The following is a 17113-nucleotide window of genomic DNA, read 5'->3' on the forward strand; positions in this document are numbered from 1 at the left end:
CAGCCTGGCAGTTAAAGTGTGTAATTCGTCATTCATATTTGCGTTTTGAGTTGCCACTTGAGTTGGAGATGGGCCGGAAATGAATGAGGACACGGACGAACACGGAGGCAGGAATGGGCACGAAAAAGAATGTCCAGCAAGAAGGAAGAAAATGATTTGGAATCTCTTTGCTTTGGGCCACTTATTCATGAAATTTCATTGTATTTTTAAAGATACATATTTAGACAGTCACAAATTTATTGACAGCGTGAAAAATCAAGGCCTATTATGATTTTAATTATGATTTAGGTGATTATTTTTCGATTGTTTTTTAATTAATTTTTAAGTGAATCTGTAAGTGTATCTATAATTATCCACGAAACATTTAATTTAACTATCAAAAACCTTTTCTAATATTCTCCTAATTTTCGTGCCAAAAGCGCCACACAGCCTTGTGCGTGTCACGATGTGCACATCCCTAATTAGAGCTGTAACTTGCCCCAGACCTAACTGCTTGCTTCATTTTGTGAGTCATCATTTTTGAGCCTTGTCAACTTTATAAAGTATGGCTTTATGCCTGTGTTGTACATGTACGTTTATGTATGTGTGCCTGCCGTGGAGCTTTTCGATGTGAGACATCAAAGCTTCCGGCTAATCGTCCATAGAGCAGCAGCAGCAGAAGCAGCAGCAACAGCAACAGCAACAGCCGCAAGCCACTTGAAGAATTTTTGACCCAGGGGAACGTTTGGGGGGGCATGCGGGTCTGAAATATGCCGCTAATTGATTTTTATGAGGTGTTCTAATGAATTGCCAAACGAAAAATGTGCACACACACACAACATACACCTACAGGAGGTATTCCCATGGCTGCAGGGGCGGCTGACAAGCAACCAACGAACGAACCCAAGGCAAAGCTCTGCTCTGCTGTGCGCATATTTTGCCGGGAAACTCGCTGAATATTTCATCAGAGTTATGTGCTCGCTAATTAAATTGCCGTGACACACACACACACACACACACATACGAGTAACACACACTCCCCGGGGAGCAGCCTTTACGTGGCAATATCGACAGCCTGATTCAGGTGGGAGGACCTTGCAGCAATTTTAAATGAATTTACATTAACCCCAAGCCGCAGAGACTTGTCGGAAAACTACGCTCTAACTTTAATTGTTGTACTTACACTTTTTGCACTTTTTCTTAATTAGTTTTTAGTGAAATTTTAGCACAAAAAAACCAAAAAACAAAAACACTCCAAGCACTAGGATTATTCCCAACGAATTGTTTACAACGAAAATTAATTATTTTTTCACCAGTTCAAATTGGAAAACAAACTGCTCGAACGACAGTCAAAAATCAATTGAATTAAATTGAATTAGCTTAAAACGGTAAGGGAAGTGCTTAAAAACATTTGACAGCTCCAAAAGGGAGAGAAGAAAAGGCAAGGATAACATGATGGGGTGGGAGAAATTGCCTTAAATGTTTCCTTAAATGTCGCAGCAACTCGATTATTATTATTGTTTTCGTCTGTCAAGCAGTCTTCTTTGAGCTGCCAACTTGGTTTGGTAAATTCTTTTTTTTTTACCCCATTTTTCTACCCACATTTCAAACTGTGTTCTGGTAAACAAAAGTCGGTCGGTTCGGGTCGGGTCGGGTTCGAATGCCAGCGAACCTGGGCTGCATAAATAAATCATAAATTGTTGAAAACGATTGTCGAGTGTGTGTCTGTGTCTGTGTCTGTGGGTGGGTTGGTTGTGTGAAAATTGGTAAGGAAGGAAACATTCGATTGAAGGAATCGAATCGAAACGAATCGAAAACTTGCAATTTGGCCAATGTTTTATTTAACGATTGAGGGTTGTGTTGATGGCTTAAGTGCTTCCTTTTCGATGGTCCCGCAGCTGGGACTTGGCCATACAGTTTCTCAGAGCAGAAAGGTTTATCTATAGCTCGGTTTGCTTCTATTTAAATGGCAGTTTTTGCAATTTAGCAAATGTTTTAGTTCACATGTTGCAATTGAGAGAGTTGATTGTTGTTGGAGTGGTTGCTGATTGGCCCATTTATGTGATTATTGATTCGTGCAAACGAGTAAAATATTTCCTTGGGTTTGCTCAAACAAAAGTACTTCTCCCAGTGCTACAATCCGTGTAGCAAACAAACATTACAAAGCTATTTCGAGCACACAATTTAAGCTCTTCAATCCACACAATTCCCCCAGAGAATTCTTAAACTTTGGCACTGCTTGCGCTGCTTTCACTGCTTGCTCCGCTGCTTGCTCCGCTGCTTGGGCTGCTGCTGATGTTATATTTATTTATTTTTATTGACAGCATTATATTTTATTTATTATATTGAATTCATGTCATTGTGCTGCCATGGCCAGGCCAAGTCGATAACTGTGTGTCTCTGTGTGTGTGTGTGTAGCGGAAAAGGAGCCAGAGCCAAAGCTAAAGCCAATGCCAGTGGCACGTTCTGTGCGATGTGAGATGTGTTTGTGCCATTATTGTCAAGTCAGCATATAAAGCAGTCAGCGTTTGGCAAGGGTAGGGCAGGGTAGGGCAGGGTAGGGTGGCTTGGCTCCATATAATCGTACAGCCAAGAGCCATTCGTGGTTTGAGCGGAAATCGTTATATAAATCAAAGACAGAACACAGATTATAAATGCTGCGCAATTTTGAAGCTATTTTTGCCTGATATGGAAGGGTGGCCCTGCCGCTGAGCTGTTCCTTCCCTGTCTGTGTTTTTATCGCAGTCTGAAAAGGTTAGCAGGCAGTGAGGCATCTTCTGATTTGAACTGACAGCTAAAGGTTGGACAACTGTTGAGCGAAGAGTCTTATCTCATTATAGTCTGGGAATGCTAGCGACAGGCGAACATCAGCCAAAATGTATTTTGTATTTTGGAAATGTCAGCTAATTATGTCTCTCTGCCGCTGTGCCGGAAATACCGTGGGGCTGGGGCTCATTTCCGTTTGAAATGTTTCCTGTCGTAATTCTCTTCAATTTTCTTCTTCGATTCTGGCTGTAAGTGCTACGCCGGAATAAGTCAAAACTTTGAGGCAATTTTGCTTTTAAAGCTTTCGCTTTTTCTTATTCTTTTTCTTTTTATTATTTTACGGCCGCAAGATCCTTGAGTGGCTGAAGCCAAGGCTGTGTGGGTGGGTGGGGCAGCTTGTCATGGCTTATTTCACTTGAACTTTTGGGCCAAAGTTGGCCAAAAGTTGGCGTGCTTAAGCTTTATTTTTGTTATATTTTTTAATTTGCCTTTGACGCGGCGGCATTCCTCTTCTCTATTCGCTAAACGTTTTCGTTTCTTTTTTGGGCCTGGGCCATTAGCCGCTCCTTTTGTGCGCACAAAGTGGGGAAAGAGCGGGTGCGAGGGAGAAGGCCGAGCAATTAACTAACAGCCTATGATTGATGATCTTTTAAATGAGTGCGCGACAGAGTGGCCTGTTCCTCTGCCCAGCCATTATTATAATTTTTCCTTTGATTCCACTACACATGCGCTCATACGCAAGCGTTTCAGCGTTTCTTTTGCATGCAAAACTGGGTCAAAGGTCGTTGAACCTCCCCCCACTAATTGACGTTTAATTGTGCCACATGTCGGCGGCAGCAACAGAAATCCCCAACCAGATTGCAGGGGGCTTTCGCTCGTGGATCGTTCTTAATTGTCAAAATGGAATGGAAATGTTTTAAATTAATGCAATATTGCCCAGATGCCATCGATTATTTAGTGCAGTTACAGTTACAGTTACACAGTACAGCTGGCAGTACATCCATCAGTCCATCAGTTTCATCAATCCATCAAATCCATCGTTAAATATGCAAAAAAACAACAGCTTAATTATGTTCGAAAATGTTCAACTTTGCATTGCGCATTTTTATCCGACATTCCTTGCTGTTTTCAATCATTTCAATTAGCGCAAAATTTATGTTAAATATTTTATATGCATATTTTTTTGCCTGCAATTTTCGCTGCTGTTTGGGTTTGCTTCGATTAAAAGTAGTTTTAGCTCAGGTTTTACTGCCAAATAAGTGTCAGGATCTGCGCATTACTTCCTTTTGTAGACATTTCCGTGTGCACATCGAAATATGATAACTCTGTAGCTGAAATATGAGTCAATTATACGCTTCCCGTGCGCATAAATTAATGATTAATTGCAAAATAAATTGACTTGCGTCACTTAATTACGTTGAGCGCGTGTCCGATAGGGCCAGGAGGAAGATACAGTCCGTGCAGTCAGCCAGTTGTCACGCCCCCTTGCCACCAGTCAGTCAGCCCAACAGCAGCCTGTCAACGCACACACACAGGAGCGCACACACAGGCACACATAAGTAACGGCAAATTTCTGCTGTTGACATTCACAGTCAAACATGCTTAATTAATGCCAGCAAACGCTGCGCTGCCATCGCTCAGCCTCTCGCAGTCTCGCTGCCATCCATCTCCATCTCCATCTCCGTCTCTCTCCAACCCCCGACTCGAGCCGAAACGACCGTAATGAGAGCCAAACAGTATGACAACATTAATGCGAACATTAACAAAAACTGCTGGGCTGGGCTGGCGCTGCCTGCCTGCCTGCTGTCTCCTGAATCCCGAACTGCTGGCTGCCAAAAATAAACACTTGCAGGCATCGGCAACGGCATCATAATAATGATACATAGCCAGGGACGGGACGGGGACGGGGACGGGATCGGGTAGGAGAGAGAGTCAAAGTCGAGCTCAAGTGAGTGGCGGCAGGGCACTCCATGTCTGGCTGCCACCCCTCAGAGCTAGTCACTCCTACAGCATTGTCTGGCAAGATGCTCATAATTAGGCGGAATAAAGTACAGTGGGTAAAAGCAGCATAAAGCCAAGCAAATACTGTTGCAGAAAATCTTCTATCAATCAAGGCGGAGTTTGATTGTTTCTAATTACTCTTTTTGATTTACAAAATTCCCTTTAAACATTTACAAAACGTTTTGGCAAATCTTCGCGTAATTGAGTGATTCCCATGGTACCCTTTTGCACTCTCTACTCATCTGTTGGCTGGACAAAAATCAATAAAAACCTGGCATTCGCACCATTCCAGTTTATCCGATTGCCCCAGCTCGTTTGGCATTCACAGAGAGGAGCAATTAACGCTGAATTGATACGCACAGCGCGGGCATTGAAAGGCATTGAACCTTATTTTGCTCAGCGGACTGGGGGCCCGCTTAAGCGTTGGCATTAAGACGTAATTAAAACAACGCCAAATGGGAGCAGAGTCCGCGGACCCAAAAAAAAACCCTTTTAAGAGTCGCGCGCAGAGCAGGGGGAGAAAAGGAGTCAAAAGATTATTTGTATTTAATTTCAAGTACGCTGCTGCCAGGAAGCCACTGCTCCACGTTGCTCCTTGCTGCTCCTTTTGGAGAGACAATTTCTCTTCAGTCTGCCCCTTATATAAAACTCAATTATAATTAAGCATTTAAGTGGAAATAAGCAAATGAAGCGAACTCCTCCACTTCGGAGTAGACTTTGAGGCAGCGACAAGGACAGTCAGGAGCATTTGTATTAGTGGGCAGCCAGCATCCTAATTGCGCCGAGTTCTACTCAAAGTTTTTTTGGGGTAAATGAGAGGAAAGGCAAAGGCAAAGGTGGAAGAGAACACGAGACGGCAGACGGCCGCATTTAATTATCGCTCATCATCGTTGGGGGATGTTTTATTGGTAGCACGTTTTGGGCCCAGGACACAGGATACTGTTACACAAGACAAGAGTGCCTGCCGTTGCCATGGCAGTGGATTAATTGTTACGTCAACTCATTTCATTTACATCCAGGCCAGCCCAGCATCGCCCATCCCCCATCCCCCATCCATCCAGGCCATCCCCCATTTGATTCCATTTCCACTTGCATAACGCGAGGGAAAGTCTCTGCCCGCCTGCAACCAAAGAGCGAAAAGTATCTGAATTAGTGAACGCTGTCATATCCTTGAAGCTCAGCCAAATATAACCGAAATATCGTATGGCCACGGGTCAGCCCAAAATAGGTCAACGATTTGTGTGGCCAAAGACTCAATTTTAGTTTCATTTTTTGTTCTATTTTTTCAACTGACTTTTCGGCCGTTGCCAGCCAAGTGGATAAATATGTAGCGCACAGGACAGCTGCGACAGCAAATAAAATGCCCAAAATGGAAAATGGAAATTGGACTGAAGCTGTAGCTGAATCCGAGGCTGAAGCCTAATGAAATGCCACGCCGAAAATAAGTTCTCGTGATGTGAAAATTTAATGAACTTTTAAACGTAATGAAAGTAATTTTCAAATTGCAAGCCAACGAGCAGAAAGGAAAGAGCGAAAATACGAAAAATGAAAGCCATGGAAGGGCCAGGTCAGGCGGTGGCTTATTTCATCAGAGGGTATTAGAATTTAGGGCAACATTTGAGAGCAGAGAAGAAAAAAAAACATATTTTGTATGCATGCTAAATATTTCACTTTGTGAAGTAATTTATTTGAAACCTTAAGTATCGGATCAGTCGCAGCTTTATATATATTTTTATTACTCAAAAAAATCTGCAGAAGATTTAATGAACATTTCCTCTATCTGTGAGCAATCTCCAATGAGTATCTTTGACTTCATCATACCCCAAGCTGGCTCCACCTTTTCTTGTTTTTCTTTTGAGCTCTTTTCTGGTCAGTCCAATGAAATTCAATTGCGGCTGAAGTCGGGCGGACTCTGTCGCTCTCTGGCAACTTTTGTGCGTCCTTCAGACAGACCCAAGCCCAAACCCAAGCCCGAAGCCGAACCCGAGACCCAAGCTCGACCCCAAATGAAACTGGGGTTCGGCTCGAAATGATTTCCAAATGGCATTGAATGTAGCATTTAATTTGTACGCCACAGTCGTCCGGCTGTGGGTTGTGCTTCAGCTTCGGCTCCAGCTTCTGCTCCTTGGTCCTTGGCCTCTTGCCTTGCTATTTATAACTGTTTATTTGCCGTGTGCTGCTGCTGCTGCTGCTGCTGCAGCTGCTTTGGCTGGCTCTGAAAAGGATTAATTAAACTGACAACTGACGTCGGTGGGGGTTGTGCGGGTGTGCGGGTGTGTCGGGGAGCCACTCTTATATTCCCTCTATCTTATTTTCTGCGCCGTCTTTGAAGCCCGAAGTTCGTTTTGGCATAATTAGTTAAATGTGCTTTTGCCATAACAATGAGGAGAGTCCTCGACTTCCCCCAGTCGACTTTGTGTTTATTTTTTGAATATGTCCTGGAATTCGTGGCAGCAGCAGAATCCTCTCTCTAATTGCTAAAATATTTAATAATAATTGGCCCTGGCGAAAATTAATTAACTGCACAGCCGCAGCAGCAGCAGCAACAAATCAGCAAAAGAGGCAGCAGCTTCTTACATGTTACAGTTATTTACAGTTAGTCATTTTATGTGGGCGAACATGCAAACAAACACGTAAGCACACACACAGACACACATGTACACCACTCGCGCGCTGTCTGCGCAGAGTTTGGTTGCGCGACTAAAGGAATACCCTAAATAACCTTTTTAAAGTTAAAATAAGTACGAAAAAATTGAGAAAAAATGGTGGGAAAAGTGGAAAATTATGCAGCGTATATATTTACAGAGATTTTTGACATAATTATTATCAGATTCTGGATCGTTTCGAGCTACTTTACTGCAAAATTCAAAAGGAGTAAAAATTATGAAAAGTAAGGAAAAAGGATGAAAATTAACAGCGTATACATTTGCAGGGATGTTTCCCATAAATTTTACCCAATTGTGGATCGTTTCGAGCTGTTTATTTATAAAATTGTGGGTAACAAAACTGGTTTTCTAGATGAAGTAACAATAAAGAAGTTAAAATGAGTAAAATGTATGAAATGTACGGAAAAAGGATGCAAAATTACAGCGTAAATATTTGCAGGGATCTTGCAATATATAATAAACAATCATGGATTGTATTCAGTCATTTATGCACAAAATTATGGGCAATAAAAATGTTTTTGTAGATTTTAAATATGCTTAAGATTCAACTATTTATCCTCCAAATTTGTGGGCACTAAAACGTATTAAATGTGTTAAAGAAGCTGCACATATCGAGCGCAAATTAATCTATCTCCAAATATGTACATCTAAGTAAATCTTATTTCACGCTAACCCACACGACACCCAATATACCTGCACTGCTTTCTGAGCACCCTGTAAAAAGCTTTTGCCGCTTATTTGCCAGCAATTAAGTGCGCCAAAAGAGGGAGAGACTGAGAGAGAGAGAGAGAGATGGAGCTACTCATTTCAAATGGCGCCAGCTGAGTATCTCTTTCGCTGTGTGTGCTGTATCCATGTGTGTGCCAGCGTGTCTGTGTATTTTAATTAGAAACTTGTACATTTTGCCTAATTTGACAAATTGTTTTAATGCAGTGTGCAAACTTTTCCGGGGCTACATACTCGGTACTCGTAGCGACACACAAATTAGTTTTTGGCGGCAAACAGAAATTGGGTCGAATTTGCTGGAGAACAGAAATAAAACCAATCAAATGTGGCTTCAGTTTTGCCAGTTTGATGAGCGCACAAAGTTATGCAACATTTGCCTATAAATATTCCCCTGCCAGAAGTTATACTGAAACCCCACCCATCCTTGCTGTCTGGCCAACACTTAATTGTTTCTGCTGTTGACATTGGCGGGGCGTGCCAGAGCACCAGCCTGGCGGTGCAAGTTGGCTAATTAGCGCCCGCGGCTTGTAGGTTGCCCAGAACAAGTTGGTTGGGTTGGACTCTGCCCATTAATCCCTTGGAATCGTGAGGGATTTGGTAGCCAAAATGGCCTAAAAATGTGCATAGACTCTTGCCGTATTTATAAAGATTTTAACCCAATTTTGTGTCCGTATGATGTGCTCTCTTTTGATGCCTTTTTGGCCTAATGAAGACGCACGCCTCCGCCTGCATGCAGCATCAAACGATTCCGCTGCCGATTCCGTGCCAAAATAAACAAATTTTTTGTGTGTCGAAAATTTACTTGATGCAATTTTTGTTTACACTTTTTTGGTGCTCAGCATCGAACAGTTTGGACCAAAAAGTGTACAATAAATAATTAACATGAATTAAAGCAAAGGAAATTAATCAAAAAAAAAGAAAATTGGAATTCAGTTCTTGGGCTGCAGCGGCACCTTGTTGATGCTCAGCTTTTCGTAGAGTTTCAGCAGCTCATCCTGCTTATGGGACATGTTCAGGGCGTGCTGGCAGCGTTCCGTCCAGGCCTCGGGGTGGTCTATGGCCAGATTCTCGAGGCTCAGCTCTGCCGCCTTCTTGATGTCCTTTTCGGGGCTCTCGTGATAGAGCAGCAACAAATCCATCGAACGCTTAATAAATGTATCCCAGACTTCGTGCTGGTGTTGAATGTCCTCTTCGGAGTCGCCCTGGAAGACGGGCGACAGCTTGCTCACGGCCAGCGCGGCCATTGAGCGAATGCCCGCCGAGGGATCGTCCATGCGCTGCATTGTGGCATAGGCCAGTGGCTTCAGCTCCTCCACGCTCAAGTTACGGAAGTAGTGCACCGTTTTGATGGCATAATTGCGAGTGCTCGAGTTGCGATCTTCGAGCAGGCTGGGCATATGCTTGACCAGCGAGGGCAGAACCTCGAGCACAGCCTCCGGAGCGCTCTGTGAGAGCGCACAGAGCGTGGCCATGGCCAGGGTGCGCATGGATTCGGCATTGGCGCCCGCTTTCCACGTCAAATAGGGTTCGACTATGTCCGTGACGAAGGTTTTCAACATGCTGGGAGTGTCCTTATCCTCAGCGGGCAGCATTGTGCTGGACCAGTGCAGCGCGGCCATCGAGAGGCTGCTAAAGATGCGAATCTGCGCATTCGCGGAACAATATTCAAAGACAATCTTCACGCGTTCGATGAGCAGCTTCAGATAGGAGCGACGCAAATGTCCGATGTTGATGAGTCCGTCCAGCAGCAGCACGGGCTCGACATTATCCTCCAGCGCAGCATCCAGATTCTGCACGTCCGCCAGTGCCAGGTGAAAGCAGCGCTCATGCAGCTGGTCCAACGTCAAGTCCAGGAACTGTGCAACGCGCTCCAAGACCCTTTGACCCACATTCAAGTCGGAATTGTCGCTGTTCAAGGAGTAGCCCAAAGCCATGACCTTGATGCCCACGACATAGACGCTCTCGTAGAGCGTCTGCAGCTCCTCCTGTGTGGCTGTCACCTCCAGCGACTTGTCCAGCATGGTGTCCAGCAGCTTGAGGATGAACAGCTGAAAGCCCGGCTTCAGGGTGTGCGAGTATTCGGTGTCCCGCAGCAGCTTGCCCAAGCGAATGAGATGCTCGTAGCTGGCACCATTCGAGGCGGTGAACATGTAGTAGAAACACTTCATGTAGGACTCCCGAGCATTGCGCTGCAATCCATCGAAGCCATGCTCGATCCACGCATCGTAGCAGAGCAGACGGCCCATCAGATCGGCCACCTTGGCAGCCTCCGCACTGACCTCTGCCACGGCATCGCAGCAGGCATGCGACACATCCGGATAAATCTCATAGAACTTGGCCGTCATGGCCGCCTCCGCGTGCACCACAAACTGGTAGAGCAGCTTCAGCGAGTGCAGGCGAACATTGTCCTTCCAGTCGGTCGTTTCGCGTGTGATGAGAGTCAGCAAACGCAGCGAACGCTGCACCAAGCCACGACACCCGATCGTTGGGCGCTTGACATCCTTGGGGTAGTTATCCACTGGCAGATCGCTGATCTCCTGCTGCGACAACTCCGCTTCGTTCTCGTCGTAATACTGCTTGCCGCACTTGACCCACAGCGGCAGGATGTGGCTGCGCACTTCCGGGGAGTCGTCCTTGAGGCAGCACAGCACCAGCGGCAGAATGCGCTCGAAGAAGGAGTAACGATCGAGCAGATCCATCAGCATAAGGACACCCATCAGGCCCACCTCGCGACGCACCAGCGGCATGCGGTCCATGAGGAGTGGCGACACCTCACCAAACAGCCGGCGCATGCTCTCCGCGCTGGCATCCATGTGCAGGCTGAGACGCCCGAGTGCCTCCACCGCTGAGATGCGCGCTGGAGCGTGCTTGTGGTTGAGCATTCCATACAGCGCCACAGCCAGCTGTTCGGTGTACGGCCGCAGCTCCGCAGTCTCGGCCACGCCACAGAGTGCCACCAGTGTGGTGCAAGCCTCGCGCTGCACCACGGGATACTCATCACGGATGGCCTTGTTCAACACTTTCACCAGCAGATTGTAGCACTCACGGAAGACGCCCACGTTGCCCATTTTCGCGTACTTGCGCACCATCAAATGCAGTTGCCCAATGTACAGGAGACGAATCTCCTCGCTGGGCTCCACCGTCTCGGCCTGGCCCATGCGCTCCGTCAGCGTGGACACCACATTCAGCAGATTGAAGTCCATCGGCGGAAGGCGCTCCAGGTAGGCGTCCACCAGGCGCACAGCCCCATCGCGCACGCTCTCGAAACGATCGTGATAGCACTTCAGCAGATGCAGATACAAACGATCAAAGTATTCAGCCAGCAGCTCTGTGTTTCCCTCATCGTTGCAGCTCTCCACCCAGGCGAGCATTTCCTTCAGGATCTTTGTCTTGTGTGCACGATCCGTGGACTCCAGCTCCTTGCAGGCGGTTTTTGTCTTTTCCTCGATTTCTTCTTTGCTAATTTGCGACATTTTTTGGCTGTTAATTTATTTCTTTTGTTGAACAAAAACTCAACTCGCAACTGTTAGCCCAGCTTAGACTGCTGTAAAATGAGAAATGATGGGAGAAGGCGTTAGCAAAGGTTGCTATGAATACGGGCAGCTAGATAACCGATAAAAAACAAACAAAAGCCACCTTTTTTATGCCTGATAGTTCCCTGAACCTTTGGCAGATCAATTGGCTTACAACTTTGGTGCCCAAATCAGCGCCACTTGTGTGCCCGCTCTTTGCTTGCGGCGAGCCCTTCCTTTTGTTGTTTATTTACTTGTTTTAGCGTTAATTCCACTACTTTCCACTTGCTGCTACACACACTAAGACCAGCAGCTACTATATTTTGGTTAACAAACACTTTTACTTACATTTCTAGCCAATTTCTTGCATTTTTACTTTGTTTACTTTGAGACTCGCGCGTGGTGACCGTGGCAACAGCTGTGGCTTAGTGCTGCAAAATATTCGCATATTGGCTGGCCGTGCAGTGTTGTAAAGACATTGCTTGGGCGCGCAGTTTGAAAGCTTGTTTGAGTTGTTCCACTTTGATCGTTTATTTGCTGAGCTAATTAAGGCAACTATAAATGAAATTTCTGTAGAAAATTTCTTGAGGTTGTTGCTGCGTCTCTTTTATGAGCTCCGCTCAGCGGCGACCCATAAAAGCTGTGCAGCGGCGGCGGCTCCTCTTCTTATCTTTGAGGCCGGGCGACTATCTAATTGCGATGTCGTTCCGTTTCTTATCAGCATTGGGGTCCCAACAGAGCGCGGCGACAATATCTAAGATTGATTGGCCGCAGCGTACCGGCTTTTGGAGGGTGGGCTCCGCTGACTGACTGACTGACTCTCTGACTGATTGAGCTGATTGCCAGGGGGGCTTGTGATGGTAGGAAATCACATAAAATGTCTATTTTTATCGCAACTTAATTGCATTTGTGGGTCACTAAAATATTCGGCTATAATAAATACACAGAAAATGAGTTTTTGGGGTTGGGTCCGTAGTTGGAGTTGGAGTTGGAGAGAGATAAGCACAATGGGCATTATCTTTATCTGGCTGATATTATGTTTTAATAGTTAATTGATGGGTGTGTGCTGTGCCCCGTTGAAGAAGCCAGAACATAGCCATCCCGCCGATAAATGGCATAGATTGGGGCATTGAAGAGGTTCTATTCTGTGTGGATTTGATTTGATGGCTGTGTTAGAGACAGGAGATTGTTGTGAGTGCTACTGATGCATAATTATAATGATTATTTATTGGATAGAGAGAAAAGAAGGTGAATTTCAAGGCAAGCTGAATGCTGCAGAAAGCTATTTATTAACCACTCGAAGTTGAGTGTAAAACATAAATGAAACACTTGTGATAAAAGTGCGATATTTTCAGTAATTGTAGAAGGAACTATTAACTATTTCATGCTATTTGTTTGCTGCCATAAACTCCCATAAATCTGATCTAAATCTAGCATAACTTGTGGAAGAATACACTCCAGAAACTCTTTCTTAATCGCTTCTTGGAATGTTTGTTCACAAATCCCTACCAAGTTCTGTGTGCAAAAGCCCCAATTGGCTTTAGGTAAATCTGCAGTTAGCAATCCCGAACTCAACCCATGGGAATGTGTCACTTTTATAATCCCTAGATCTATGTACATATCTGTATCCATAGTCTATAGGGTAGGGCTACAAATATCTGTTGATCTTTCACGTTTTGAATTTAATTTAATGCCTGCGCGGAATTTGTGTGTTCTGTTGTTGTTTTCAATTTAATTTCCCTTTCGGTATTCCCATTTGTGTCTGTGCCCCTTAGACCCCTGTTTGTTGCAAGATTGGCGTGCCCAGGTCCACGGCATATTTTATGAGCGTTTCCCCCTCTGGTGTTGGTTTTTTTTTTGTATCCACTGTCAAAAATTGTTGCTGTCATTTTTATTGAAAGCCCAGCACAGCTACAGATACAGGTACGTGTCTACTGTGTGTGTGTGTGTGTATTTGTGTTGCTCCCATTTGTGTGCACAATTCGATTTCATACCTTTTGGCTGGTTGGTTGGAGGGGGAGGAGGAACTGGAACTGGAACTGCGACTGGGACTGGGACTGCGACTGAGGTTCATACACACGGCACACGCTCCAAAGCAATTAAGCGCATGAATCAGGTTCGTTCGGCTGCGCGGGATCGTTTCTGTGTGTATTTTTTTTTTGCAGGGCAACAGCTGCATATGTATGCGTCTGTGTGTGTGGGTTATTTTTCTTATTTGCACTTTTTTTTTGAGGGCACAGCGAGCGGGAGAGCGATGCGAAGCGATACAATCAGCGGGCACAATACTTAATTGATATGAAATGAAGTCATTTGGCAAAATCACTGGGAGAGTAATGGACCGAGTCGCCGACACCGCCGCCAAACCGACGTTCATTCAATTTTGATTTGATGGCGGGGGCCCAGGTTGCAGCTCTACATAACAGTGGGCACAATATACATAAATACATACATACATATTTACATACATATTTACATTTTATGTACATATTTGTATGTATTTTGCTCTTTTTATTGACTTTTTGAAAGCAATTGTGGAGCACGCAGAGCAGGCTTAAAAAAGAGTTTCGTTTCGTTTCAATTAAAAATAACATTTTTGGCTGCAAAAAATGTGCGGAAGCCGCCAGACTGCATTTGCAGATAAAGCCAAAAAGCTGCGCTGGCTTATAACAGTTATAATTATTAATTAGACGCAGATATGCTCACAGTGTGTGTGTGTGTGCGAAACGAAACCCGACTTGCTGGCAGCCACTTAAATGGACTTGTTACACAGTCGAGCAGCGGCGCGGCCGCTGGCTGGCTGCATGCAAAATGCAAATTTACCAATTGATATTGATTGAATTGCCAACTGCAGAGTAGAGTGGAGAGTGGATGGTGGAGAGTGGATAGTGGAGAGCGGAGAGACTGTAAACGCTAATTAGTTTTATAATTCAACTGGCCGCTTAAGTGAATGACGGACTGGTCGACGAACCGCCGTCACTCAATCGCAAGCCCCCCGAAGTTGATTGAATGAGTGCGAGTGTGAGTGTGTTTTACGAGTCTACTCGTAGCAAGTCATTAAATATCTACTACATAAACAGAGTACTTGTGGGGTATAGGAGACTTGTGCTAGGAGACACGATTTTTGGGTGCATCATAAAAGCAAACAAAAAATCGAAAAAAAACTTCAGCTCTCAAGATATGGCACACTTATCAGTTGTGTTATAGATAAAGATAAAACTGATAATTATGGCTGCAGAAAGCACTTCTTATAACCGATAAATAACTCAGAACTAAGCTAACTTTTAACTCAATTTTCAATTAGGTATTCTAATGTCGAGCCACTTGTTGTGCGGACTTCTCTTTTATGCTTTATTTTGTTATGTTTCTGTCTCGATTTCTCGGAATCACTGATTAGAAATGTTGCTAATGGCTTGGCTTTGCTTTGGAGAGAACAAGAAAAAGGAGAGAGAGAAGGAAAGAGAGTAGAAACGGTGCTGGAATGGGTGCTCTGGCAGCTCAAAACGTTTCCAGGCCAATACGTACAGCTATAAAAAAACACTTTTTGCCATATAAGCAAGTGCTGTGTAAGTGGCTAGCCCCCAACCCCAACCCTCCCCCCGTTCGCAGTGCCAGACCCTGCCTTGCCCCTTGTTGGCATTTCATATTAATGTGCGCCGTTTAATTGCGTGACTCATCATCAGTGGCGGAGGCTCTGTAATCGCACGTCTGCCATCATCTGTGTGCCGTTCACGAGGAGCGAAACTCGTTCTCCGCGGGCCACCCCTTTGCCCGGCTGCTTCTGTGGCTCTTTGAGTGGCAGCCCCAGAAGAAAGTTCAACTCATAATTAATAAAGTATGTGCGGCTGATGAACGAATTAAGTCTGTTCCTTTTGCCAGCACATTGATACGTAATTTTCGGCTGAAGAAATTAATATTTCAACGATTTATTATTCGCTTTTTCTTGGGTTTCGGCGCTACTTAACAATCATTATGGCCAGGCTGAATTAATAAATGTTCCATAAAGTTCTATAATCAGACATAATTATCTTGGTTGCTGCATGTAAAGTTTTACATTTCTTTCTGTTTATTTTTTGCAGATTTTATCGAGGAATTTCTTTGGCAGAAAGTAGCAGCAAGGTGAGTTCCGTTTTGTCTTGTATTTTTTCCAATAAACCATTAGCATATTGAACCTATATTAATGACCCTTAGCCACTGAATTCCACTTGTTATTTAGCTGTGAAAAAATATGATTTACATGTGAGATGATCGCATAAAGCTGCAGCCTAATCAGCGTGCTCCACTTTTGTTTATGCAATCAACAAATGTTTAGCCGGAAAAGCTATGCCCATTATTTCGATTATTTGTTTATTATTTTTCCTTCTTCCATATGAGTATTAGCGTAAAAAAATGCAGGCAACCTGCGACTGTGATTGTGATTGTTTGTAATGGGAGCTGCAAATGGTTTTGTGCAGCCTTCGCATTTCATTTTCCAACCATTTACATATTTGCGTAATCGGCCCAGTCCCACTTCCAGCCTGAGTTCTGTTTGTGCAGTCGCATAGCTGCCATTTCCATATAGCAGATCCAGACTGACCAGTTCCATGCGCATAGCAAAAAGCAAACCACGGAATGGCATGGCAAGTACAGGGGAATGGCATGGGCAATCCATTCATTCATTCCGCACAGCCGAGTGTCAGGCGTCTGTCAGTCAATCAGAGAAAACAGTTTGAGTAACAATTTAATTAATTTCAGTTGGTAATGCGAACCTGTTACGACTCTATGCCATGCCATGCCATGCGATATGCGATATTAGATATTAGATATCAACGCACTGCCATTTTCGGGGGCTTTAGCTGTGTATGAAATTGGCTCTTAATTATGCATAATGCCCATGACATGACTCAATTAAAGGCCAGCAAATAAGCCAGACAGACAGACACAGATGACTGGCACAAAGCTAGCCACTAAATATGAAACGAAAGAGATACGAGATACGAGTGTAGATGCAGCGGCATTTTTGGACTCGTTTTTTGTTATCTTTACACACGGTTAATTATCACTGACAAAGACAGCGACTCTATCTATGTATCTGACGGCATTCCGTATCTGTGGAATGTAACTTTGGGGTTGGCAGTGCAACCAAAATAGACTGTAAGCTAGCGCGGTTTTTCTTTTATTTTTGTATAATTTTTTGGGCATGCAAAAGTTGAAGTTTTGCGCTGTGCGTGTGGGGGGGAAATACACGTATGGGTACGTCAATTAAGAGATTAAATTGCCATTAATTGGTGGCTAAAACATGAAGATGTAATGTCTGCAGAAGTCAGAGCTATCATCTTTCAGCGCTCAAACTTACTCAAGATGTAAATGCTTAAGATTCTCGCTAATAAATCTGCTGAAGTGCACTTTTCAGCTGCCCAATTTCGCTTACCAAATATGAAAATTTCCGCCTAACTAGCTCTTCGATTTGATTGCATAATTCTACCC

General features: G+C 44.4%; 2 protein-coding genes across 2 annotated transcripts in view; both read right to left on the reverse strand.

Moving 5' to 3' along the window:
• Nucleotides 1-17113, reverse strand: part of LOC117898207 (mucin-5AC) — a 44832-nt gene that overhangs the window by 22838 nt on the left and 4881 nt on the right. The gene's annotated exons all lie outside the window — the stretch shown is intronic.
• On the reverse strand, nucleotides 8986-12073 carry LOC117898200 (dynein assembly factor 5, axonemal). The gene is made up of 2 exons (XM_034807420.1): nucleotides 11999-12073; nucleotides 8986-11682 (listed from the first exon to the last, which is right to left on the reverse strand). The coding sequence occupies exon 2, from the start codon at nucleotides 11609-11611 to the stop codon at nucleotides 9068-9070; it is 2544 nt and encodes an 847-aa protein (XP_034663311.1). The 5' UTR covers nucleotides 11612-11682; nucleotides 11999-12073; the 3' UTR covers nucleotides 8986-9067.

The sequence above is a fragment of the Drosophila subobscura genome, chromosome O, assembly GCF_008121235.1.
Source record: "Drosophila subobscura isolate 14011-0131.10 chromosome O, UCBerk_Dsub_1.0, whole genome shotgun sequence".
Lineage (NCBI taxonomy): Eukaryota > Metazoa > Arthropoda > Insecta > Diptera > Drosophilidae > Drosophila > Drosophila subobscura.